The 11,378-nt window shown below is 38.5% G+C and overlaps 1 protein-coding gene across 1 annotated transcript; it reads right to left on the bottom strand.

Moving 5' to 3' along the window:
* Positions 1 to 5,433: 5,433 nt before the first annotated feature.
* LOC6533330 (probable G-protein coupled receptor Mth-like 6) lies at positions 5,434 to 7,224 on the bottom strand. Its single transcript, XM_002094020.3, has 7 exons — positions 6,751 to 7,224; positions 6,556 to 6,700; positions 6,318 to 6,494; positions 6,013 to 6,264; positions 5,798 to 5,957; positions 5,549 to 5,743; positions 5,434 to 5,494 (listed from the first exon to the last, which is right to left on the bottom strand). Exons 1-7 carry the CDS (start codon positions 7,222 to 7,224, stop codon positions 5,434 to 5,436), a joined length of 1,464 nt encoding a protein of 487 aa, XP_002094056.2.
* Positions 7,225 to 11,378: the final 4,154 nt, after the last annotated feature.

The following is an 11,378-nucleotide window of genomic DNA, read 5'->3' as shown; positions in this document are numbered from 1 at the left end:
TATACATAAATAAAACAGCAACATTTTAATTTTGTCACTGGCAATGCGTTCCACAAAATGTTGCGTAATGTATCAGCAACATGTTGCTAAATAATATGCAAAATTAATATGTACTACATTAATAAAAGGCGTATAATTAATATAGATTTTAATTAAAAATATTATTTATACATATATTTAAATAAAGTGCTGGCATAATTTAATTCTAAGCCCAAATCTCAGTAAAGCGAATTGTTTGCTTAGAACTTAGGTTAGCGAGCAAACTTGATTGGCCAAGTCGAAAATTGCCAATACCCGCTTGGGGTTGGGGTGCCATTGATAATTGCGTCATCTGTGCCCTAAAAGATACTAGTCACTAATAAATATTTAAATACTTATCCGACATTTATGGCTGCTGAGCCGGGTGACACGATTCGAAACTATTAAACAAACCAATTTGGGGCAATCGAGTGAGTGGGAGGGACAGCAAAGGACGAAGGACGAACGCCTTGGGGCCATAAGCAGCTGTTGTCCCGTCGAGCAAACAAATCTTTTGTCTTTAGCCCCTTTGCGGTTGCCGGGGTCAACGGAGAGGGTTGGTTGGTCAACCCTTTCAGGTTTCTGGAGTTTGCAGCACTCGGACTGTCAAAAGTACATTTGCCTTGGTTACGCCACAGAAATATCCCCCAAGCATGTAATGACAATATCAGCAATCCTTCCTGCCCCCCTCCGACCACCACTTGTGTATATCTCTTGTATCTTGTATATATCCTTGCCCTCGGGGAGTTGGCAAAACTGGGGTGTTCCTTCAAACCGAACGGAGTTTGTTGTGTTCCATTTTCATTTTGCGGCGTTGATGAAACTTTAATGACACTCCGCACGCATTCAAGTGGCAAATGGCACAGGGCAAAGAAGGGCCATGTGTCCAGCTTCGGGTTTTTGCTTCCAGCCCCGGCATTTTTCTGCACAATTTCACTGTGAGGCAACAAACAGACAAAGCCGGCTAATGGCGGCTAATGAAGCCAGTTTTATTGGGGATTTTGTGGGCCGTTGAACCCGGCTAGAAGCACTCGGAAGCTCTGCAACACCGAAGTTCCCAAGTTGGCCATAGTGCATGCATGTATTTATGAGGGCCAGGTATTCAGGCATTCATACGTCAATGTCACGAGTCGCAAGTACAAGGACTCTCCGGCTGGAGTCGAGTGCAATGGCCACTGGTTACTGGCCACGTGACCAAACACCAAACAGCAAACACCAAACATTCCGTTCGCCACCGTCTCGCATATGCAAATGAACAAAAAATTTGATGACAGCGTCGCCGGTGACAATGAAAAGTAAGCGAACTACAAAGCCAACAGCACAGGAGTGTTACGCAAAAACACAGAAATAACCAAACAAGAGAAATAAGAAACAAAAAATCCGAGACCGACAAACGGCGGCAGGACAAAAATCCTTTCACAAGCCTGCCGAATATGAGCTCCTGCGAAAAAAAGGTTTAAAACAAAGACATTGCAACAATTTACATTCCCATTGTTCGCCGCGGCGGCAGATACACGTTCGCAAAAAGCGGCAGATAGTTAGATACAGCCATAGATACACATGCTTACAGTGCGATTCATAATTGATGGGACATGTGAATATACTTTAATATAAATGGTGCACCTAAAGGCATGTTTGTTTTTAAAGATGTATGCACAGCATGTACAATATTAGATAAAACAGATTAATAACCTCTCTCTCACGTTTGTTAATAAAAAGGATATATTTATTAATAAAAAAATATCTGCTAATTTATTTACCTATTATAAAACATTTAAAGTTCATTTTGTAAACCATATTTATTGAGACGCAGTGTAGGTTTGTCCCTAAATTGCAAATGCAGTCGGTCAGCCGGCAAGTTAGAGGCAGAAATAAAGCAGAAACACACATGGAAAGCGATGACAACTGAAGTAGAGGATATGGGCCGAAAGGACTTAAGGAACTGCTAGACAATAAAATTTATATAAGTATATACAAAAAATGCATGTCAAAGAAAGCTAATTAAGTCAAATATCTAGATCGTTCACCAACTCGATTTATTTATATTTTTTTGGCTTATAGGTAACAAACTAACGAATCTGTTAAACGTACAGTTTCAATAAAAAATTGTTTTTTATTAGCATAATAACATTTGCATAAGAAACTAGTGTAGCGTATTGCAAAGCCGTGCAGGCCGAAGTATTTTCGACGTTGGCATTGTGCTTTTCCTTGCTGTTGTTGGCCACAGGAAGCATTTTGCATGAATTGCCCATAAAAATGATATGCACATCAAGATTGTCTGATGTGACTTCAGCGATAAGCGTGAAAATTTGCTTACTGCCAAAGCTCGTACTGTCCGCATTTCGAGAAACTTTAATGTGCAGGAATTCCTTAATTATAACAGCTAATCAGAATGAACGATACTTGGCTAGACATTTCATTTGGCGACTGCAGCTAAAAGGTTTCCATCAGTCTCAGGCACACGCCCTCCGCCCACTAACCTGCTGTTAAGCTACCTCTTAACCGCCGCCTCTTAACCGCCACCCCCATTAACCATCACCCATTAGGTACCGCCCATTATGATCTGGGACCTGGATAATAATAGTACTATTAATGCACAGAGAAAAAACTACTTCATAATAGTATGTATAGTATAATAAAATTCAGTTACTCAATAAGTGGATTTTTAAAAGTATTTCGCAAACTTCTTATAAATGATAGCAACCATTTATATCATTGAAAACGATAGTGGGGTACTTACATACATTTTTGTTAAAACTTAAGAGATAAGGAATTTTCTCACTGAATAAAAGCCTCCACATACACTGGCATATTAATAGTCCGCATACCTTTTCCTTGGTCCCCGAGCCCCCATTTTCCGCTTTCCCAGTTGTCATATGTCAGGCGGCCGTAATATTACGAGCTGATGACTGCGTTATGATTACTGTCAGCGACAGGCACTCAATGAATAAGCAGATGAGTGAGACTCAGCCCAGTCCCAGCTTTGTCGTGCTTGTGGACTTTTTACGCATTTTCCGAAGCGAAAACCACACACCACCCAAAAACACCCCCACACACACACACACACACACTCGCCGCACACCACCACATGTGACTTGAGGTGCCCCGCAGCGGCAACAACTTTGACTCGGCAACAATTTATCACAGCCAATTTAACCACTTAAGTGCGAAAAAGGTTTCAGCAGACTGAACTTAACGTGGCTCAAAAGTGAAGTACTGCACTGCATGTGAGATAAAGTATTGCATGAATTTCAGGCTGCAATCTGGCAACTGACCACCGAATGTTCGAGTATCTGTGTGTCTGCCGGCGGCATTTATTTGTTTACAATCTGTTTGCGCAAAAGCTGCCGCAAGGCTTAAAAATCTGCATTTGCATTTGCATTTGCAGTCTGACACCAGCCGGCTGGTGATTGTGAGGAAGAAGGTGGAAGAATTTGAGATCCTGTTGCGAGTGCAAGGACTAATTGAAAAAGCGAGTTTCCATGGCAGTGCATATTTTTCAATGCAATTCAATTTTATTCACAATCACATATTTTTGTTGAAAATTGACATTTTATTCTAGCAAAAAAATCAAATTATATTATTGATTACTCTTTTATTTATTGTGCAAAGAGTGACTGCTTTTAATTAAACTTACTAAAAAAGAAATGTAGAATAAATAAAACAATTATCTTTACTTGTACTTATTATACCCGTTACTCGTAGAGTAAAAGGGTATACTAGATTTTCAAAATTGGCGAAAAATGGCAAAAAAAAACATTTCCATTTTTTGAGCTCTTGTGGATAGGAAATTTTGTTACGAATTTAACGAGGTATGGCATTCCACTTTTGGACAACTATTTTTACTGCTATCGAAAAAAAATGGATTATTTTTAATCAAAAAATCAAAAAAAAATTTTTCGAAAAAAAAGGATATTTTTAATCGGCGTTTTCGCCATAACTTGGCCAAAAAGCGCCACACAGCTAAAAGAAAGACTGTTTTGTGCTGCTAATAAACATAGCCAACTATGTCTATCCCCACTTTTTCGATATTTAAAAAAAAATAATTTGACAAATTTTTGCATTTTCGATAAGGGGTACTAACATCAAAATTCTCGAAAAATGGCAAAAAATTAGCATTGCTATGTATGTACATGGATCGATAGGGAATTTTGTTACGAGTTCAACGAGGTATGGCATTCCACATTTGGACAACTATTTTTACTGCTATCGAAAAAAAACGGATTATTTTTTATCAAAAAATCGAAAAAAAAATTTGTTGTAAAATATCGGATATTTTCAATCGCCGTTTCTCCCATATCTTGGTCAAAAGTGGCCGCACAGCTAAACTAACGACAGTTTTGTGCTGCTAATAAACATAGCTAACTATGTCTATCCCCACTTTTTCGATATTTGAAAAAAAAAATTTGACAAATTTTTGCATTTTCGATAAGGTATATCATCAAAATTTGCGAAAAATGGCAAAAAATTAGCATTTCAAAGTTTGTACATGGATCGATAGGGAATTTTGTTACGAGTTTAACGAGGTATGGCATTCAACATTTGGACAACTATTTTTACTGCTATCGAAAAAAAACGGATTATTTTTAATCAAAAAATCGAAAAAAAAATTTGTTGTAAAATATCGGATATTTTCAATCGCCGTTTCTCCCACAACTTGGTCAAAAGTGACCGCACAGCTAAACTAAAGACAGTTTTGTGCTGCTAATAAACATAGCTAACTATGTCTATCCCCACTTTTTCGATATTTAAAAAAAAATAATTTGACAAATTTTTGCATTTTCGATAAATCAAAACATCAAAATTTGCGAAAAATGGCAAAAAATTAGCATTGCTATGTATGTACATGGATCGATAGGGAATTTTGTTACGAGTTCAACGAGGTATGGCATTTCACATTTGGACAACTACTTTTACTGCTATAAAAAAAAAACGTATTATTTTTAATCAAAAAATCGAAAAAAAAATTTTTTGTACAAAATCGGATATTTTCAATCGGCGTTTTCCCCATAACTTGGCCAAAAATGGCCACACAGCTAAAATAAAGACTGTTTTGTGCTGCTAATAAACATAGCTAACTATGTCTATCGCCGCTTTTTCGATATTTGAAAAAAAAATGTTTGACAAATTTTTGCATTTTTGATAAGGGTTACCATCATCAAAATTTGCGAAAAATGGCAAAAAATTAGCATTGCTATGTATGTACATGGATCGATAGGGAATTTTGTTACGAGTTCAACGAGGTATGGCATTTCACACTTGGACAACTATTTTTACTGCTAACGAAAAAAAAGGTATTATTCTGTATCAAAAAATCGTTTGTTAATTCATGTTGCTACGCCCACTCTAACGCCCACAAACCGCCCAAAACTGTCGGTGTTGAAGACTCGACTATAGCGTTCTCTCTTGTTTTTATTATATATTTATTTCGCGCTTGATCGAGGTGATTGATTCCTGTCTTCGTGGGCCGCTGATTCTAGTGAGATAAATAGTTGGTTACTTTGAAATCTCAGAAGCAGAAGGCACCTACCTCTCAAGAATCATTTGAATTGTGCTGCGCTTAAGAATGAACAGCACAAATATGATTATGCCGGAACCCAGATGGAAAAAATTTGGCACCCGAAGGACTTGTCGCCAAGCATTGTGCCGCTTGACGAAGTATGTTATTACCTCAAAAATCCCAGTCACGCCCATCATTACCGATAGACGCAGGTATAGTAAAAAACTATTGTTGAAAAAAGAAATTAGAAAAAGTAAGTTGGAAAATCTTAAAGCTTACTCATTATTCTTCAAGCACTTTTCCTGCTGTTGGGTAGAATTTTTCACACTACTCTTAATCTTCCTAATGTGAATCACCGTCAGAATAAACGTGAACACATTAAATAAACTCAAGATCAGCATCGGGCCATATAGATATATCATTGCAGACCAGTCATAAGCTGTAAAAGTGAAAACAATTACTAGTTCCCTACATTGCTTCACCTTAAAACCCACTGTTTATCCAACATCGATATAAACCAACGCCGGGTATCCAGTTTAGTTTGTCGGGCTTATCCTTCCAAGCCCAATCCACGAGATATGTAATTCCCGTCATGATGGCAGGTGTGCCCCAACCAATGACATTATAGGCCAGGAAGTGATAGCGATGCTCATCCCGATTGATCAACCTCAAGTTATTCCATATATGATGGCTCATAACCGAGAGCCAAAAGTGCGAAGCCAAAGCAAAGTAGTAGTTAGTGTAACCTGTGAAAGATAAGCGCATGTTGCAAGTGCATTTTCGATATGCAATTAACTACCTGCTAGAGAGCAATTATTAATCCACAAGTTCAAATCTCCTCCTGCCCAGATAAGGTACTGCACAAACTTACAAAACACATAGCAAATGAAGCATTTTCCGAGCAGATTTCGCAGCTTCTTTATAAAGAGATACACTGCGATAGTGAGAATACAGCCCACCATGGAAATTGTACCGACTGAAAAAGTCAATGTATTACATTATAGATGCTCAAATCAGATGAGATACTAGGTAGCTACGCTGAGGTACGGCTGGCATTGATCTTGGTATGTATACATGTTCCAGAATCCATAAGGAATTCGGATCCTCGATACGGGGATAAAGGCAGTACCACTGCTTGCCCAATGTCCAATTTACAGCGGGGTTGATCATGAAGCTTCCATTCTAAAAAGATCGAGTTATATGAAGAAATCTCGCACTGATCAAAACTGAACCTCATATAATTGGTACTGATCTTGCTGCACCGTAACAACCTTTTCGCAATACCGAAACTCATTTCTTAAAACGATCATGTCGGTGAGAAGATGATATGTTTTCTTCGATCCATCCTGCAGGGTGATCTTCAAGTGCGGATTGAAACGCTTCAGTTTCTCAGTGAGGCCATCGCTACAACGACTATTTGGTAACATTTTGTTGCGAGGACAACAGAATCGGATGCAGAGTTTCAGTTTGCAGATACACGCTCTCAAATGAGTCTTCACTGGCTCCTGCGATCCATCTGCCAGTTGCCTGAATGCGTAAAGACCCGTGAGATGAGCAGGAATGTTAAGGCCCTCGTACGCATATGAGTTATTTAGCTTTGGGATGTGAGATATATCCACAGTGTCGAAATAATCACATTCAGGAATAACTGCCTCCGTTTGACTTAACATCGCGAAAACAATTATGGCAAAAATATTCAAACGCATTCTGTGCAAACTGTGTGTTGCGACTGAACTCCATGGGCATAGCTCACTCAAATCCAAAGCTCGTTTTCGGTATCATTTATTATTTTATCGGTCTTTTATTGTTTTATTCTTCTTATTTGGATTGCAAAATAAAATCGTAGCTAATTCCCCTGAGTTTTATTATCAAAAAGTGGTAAGCAAATATACAGTACTTTTTAATCACACATTTGAAATAAAATATATAAAAACATTTCTGAATCCCATTTCATTCAGTAAGTTTCGACCATTGTATTGTTTCAGATACTGCAGATTTTGTAGTATTGCTTACACGTGGGGTAAAAAATCTGTACTCCTAATGAGAGGAATTAAATTCTTAAAGTAATGTTAGTCTGCGTTTACTTGACACTTTGGTGCTGCTGTTTTTTTTATATTAACGACCCTTTGCCAGTTTAATGTGCCTGAGCTTAAATGCCCACGACCAAATGCGAATCACGACCTAAAGGGCTTCAACTGAATGGCACCAAATCGGCTTTCGTTGCTCTGCCTTTCAGTCATTTACACATATGTGTGTAAAAGTGCGAAATCATGTTTTGTTTGACAAAATCTGTATAAATCTAAAGACCAAATGCCAGCAGTCAGCTCAGCACAGAGCTCTCACAGCGCAGGGATTAAAGGGAAAATGGGTGGGTGGAACAAGGAATACGACGAGGTATTCGAAGCCATGCAAATGGATTGCTTTGGGGCCTCTGGGGGTCAAATGGAATTAGCCGCCATTTTCAGGGGTATAAATATGGAAAGGGCAAAGGACCAAGGACCAAGGAGCAATACGCGAGCACTTGTTGCGCCGCGCATACCATTTTCACACTCATTAAAAATTTGCATAATTACGGCTGCCTGCCAGCTCATTAACACTGCCGAGGTAGACAGGACTTAAGGACCCAGGACACTCGTAACCAAATGAGCTTTTCATAAGACCGCGAGAATGTTGAATTATAAATGCATGGAAATTAAAAACAATTACATGATATTCCATTTTTCGCCCACGCCGCTTGCATGTATTAACAAATAAAGTGCCCATAACGATGCTAATCCTTTAAGCCACACCAAACTGTTAGCGGGTGTGCGCCCCTCGCAAAAAGGGGGCGTGGCTGTCAAAAAAGGGCTATCAATTTGCATTGCGTTTGGCTCATTAGCGTCGCTGCCACTGACCACTTGTAAATTTGGCATGTCTATATGGGATATTCGGAAAATTTATAGCCTTGTGCATGACATTAAATCGGGGAGGATTGATGTCTTTTCTGTAATGTTGTGGAATTTTAAATATATAGATTTTAATAGAGAAGTATGGGCAATAGTTTATATCAATATATATTTACTGAAGTATGTTACAGAAATTGTTTTCATTTATTTATGGAGCAGTAGTACTTCTTAATCACTTTCTTTCTTAACTATATACCTTTTATAGACAGATTTTAGTATTTTCTTTTGATGTACAATTAAAGTATATAATTATACATAGCTTTCCAGTTTAAAGTTTTGAACTTTATAAGCACACCTCGTGGAGGCCGCCATTTGACAAAATAATGCGGTTTTGCTCCTGCTCGATGGCTCGAATAAATTGGAAAAGCTTGAATTACAACGGCAAGCAGGGAAATATTTATATAAAATATTTTCAATGAGTCGGCTCTGGCCATAATAATATGAGTAATTAAATGTCAATAGAATTAAGCCAGACAAAGTGGCACAAACACTGAGTAAATAGTAATCTCAACAAGCAAAGCCAACAAAATATGTGTGTATTTTTAATAGGAAACAATATTTATTTGCACAATAATTTGAGACTACTTTGATTAACTAGTATTGATTTAAATTCCAGGCATTGAAGTGCCACCGTCGAGTGAAGAAACCAACTTATTGCCCAGAATTGCTGAATTTGCTGGGCAAATTGCTGCGTCGCTAAGCCGTAAGACCAACAAGAAAAATCACTTTTCTCCGTCAGACGGACAGGGTGTTTTATATACTTTTTTTTTGGTTTTGGGTGGCTTGGGATTTACTTGCGATTTTCCAACGGCTTTGCCGAATGATTCCCGCTTAATATGCCAAACACAATTTGACTTTTATTCAATATGCAAAAGATACGCGTCAATTTGTTGCTTGTCTGCAGAACTTTTTAATCTGATCGATATGCATTTCTCCATCCACTCTGCTGACTCTTTAAATCTTCAATTCACTGGCATTAACTTCTGGCGTCTAGTGGCAACATAAAAGATGTTGTGGCCAGATTTATGTTGGCAGTTTTACAGTCATTTTGAGCACCAACCAACGCAGAACGGCTACTTAAGACAGTGAGCTCGCGCTGAAAACTTTTGCAACTATTAAAGTCTTAAGTAGAAGTGGATAAAGTGAAGCTGCCACAGTCAGCAAACTGTAAATGCATTTCCACTATCCACAACAACAACAAGAACAACGATATCACGTTGCAAGGGAAAACTTTTCCAGAATTGTTGTTCTACTTATGCGGCCTGGCCAACACTTTCCGTTTGTTTGTTTGTTTGTTTGTTTCTGCGAGGACAAGACAAAAACTGACTTAAGCCCACATTCCAAGTTTGGTATGGGTGTGTTTTTGAGTGGGTCAAAGGGTGTGTTGCCTGCTCCAGAAGTAGCAGGTGTGCTGAATAAAGAGATTAGGGATTCTAGTTCAGAAAGTATACAAAATATCAGTTTGCAGTCTGCAGTATGAATAAATGCAGCATTCATCTAGTATCTTTTAATCAAAAGACTTTAGCTTTTCTTTGGCTCATAAGCAGGATGCAGTTTTACAAGAATCCAAGTATTTATTATTTTAAAATCAGCTTAAAGCATATATTCAAGCTTCAGTTACCCATAAAAATACATTTCCACCTGATACTCGACAACTTGTGGGTTTATAACTTTATCAAAGTATTTAGAGCACCTGATAACACTTTTCCCATTTCTTTGGGGGCTTAACATTTTTTGACTTATGGTAAAAGCAAACGAAATGTCAAATGATTTTCCAATTTCCGCCGCCAACCGTACTGTCCCATAATATGCACCCTCTTTAGCCTTAAATCAATGTTGACAAAAGTTTTATTGGATAAGTTTGTTTAACGACAAGCAAGAGTAAAGAGTAGACGCACACAAAAGGGCAGGTAAAAAGGCAAAAGTTCTTGCTATTTTGCTGAAAAATCAAATTGAGCAAAAGTTGATCTTCAAACAGGATAGAGCCAATGGAAAATGAGGGGTGCGGGGGCGGGGTGCAAGGATGCTGGAAAAGTTTTTTTTTGCAAAAATCGTCGGACGCGGCAAGTTTGCAATTTGATTTGTGTTCAATGTGCGCGCAACTGATTAGGCATTCTGCGAGTTCATGAATGTCCACTTTCATGTCCACGAGCAAATCAGTACCAATTTTATGATATTTTTTGTATGTTTGTGCTATCACTTAAGTTTCAGCAAATCGCTTAACAATTTTACAGCAATTCACAAAGCGTAAACAGTGACTTTTAAACAAATATGCCTTGTACATTATATTTAGTTTCTTTTCAAGTATCTGAATTTAGAAATCACTTAAAAGTCAGCGTCATTATAATTTGCACTGTGTGCTCATCTTGGAAGTAAGCCCCACTATCTCCATCTGGAAGCTTGCCAAGTGTGGCACACTGAAACTTTGCGGCAAGGACTAACAACTGTTGCAGGACTCTCCCGGATAGCGAACTTCACACCCTCGCATGCATAATGGCATTGTGGTTTTCCGGCCGCAGACTCCTGCTGTTTAATATGCTGTTAAATTGCATTAAAATTTGAAAAGAGTTGCCTCTGCTGCTGGTTGGCTTCCTGATAAGCGCATTACGAGCTGCAATCGGTGATAGTCGTGCTTTCTCATGTGATCCATTGAATAACCCTGGAAAACCGAACTGGGTTCTTCTTCAATGTCAGGCGGCAGTAATTGACTGGCAAATAATTTAATGCGAAATCATGGAATGCCACGCCCCCGGGGGCGGCAGTGTGTGTTGCACATTTAAAATGCAATAACCGGATTAGATTGTGTTGTTGTCATATCGGCGTGTCCTTTTTGGCCGCACTCCGTTGTTGTGCTGCATGTTACTCTCGTATTTATAGAGTTTTAACGCAATCGCAATTTCGGTTGACATTTTGCG

The sequence above is a fragment of the Drosophila yakuba genome, chromosome 3L (assembly GCF_016746365.2).
Source record: "Drosophila yakuba strain Tai18E2 chromosome 3L, Prin_Dyak_Tai18E2_2.1, whole genome shotgun sequence".
NCBI lineage: Eukaryota > Metazoa > Arthropoda > Insecta > Diptera > Drosophilidae > Drosophila > Drosophila yakuba.
This window is presented reverse-complemented; position numbering and strand designations above follow the sequence as displayed.

What these genes read in the sequence shown, in the direction of transcription:
- LOC6533330 (XM_002094020.3), bottom strand. Translation starts at nt 7,224, where the DNA reads ATGCGTTTGAATATTTTTGCCATAATTGTTTTCGCGATGTTAAGTCAA. An exon ending in AATGCCAGCCGTACCTCAGC is followed by an intron (nt 6,495 to 6,555) that starts GTAGCTACCTAG and finishes TGACTTTTTCAG; the next exon opens with TCGGTACAATTTCCATGGTG. An exon ending in ATTCAAATGATTCTTGAGAG is followed by an intron (nt 5,495 to 5,548) that starts GTAGGTGCCTTC and finishes TTATCTCACTAG; the next exon opens with AATCAGCGGCCCACGAAGAC.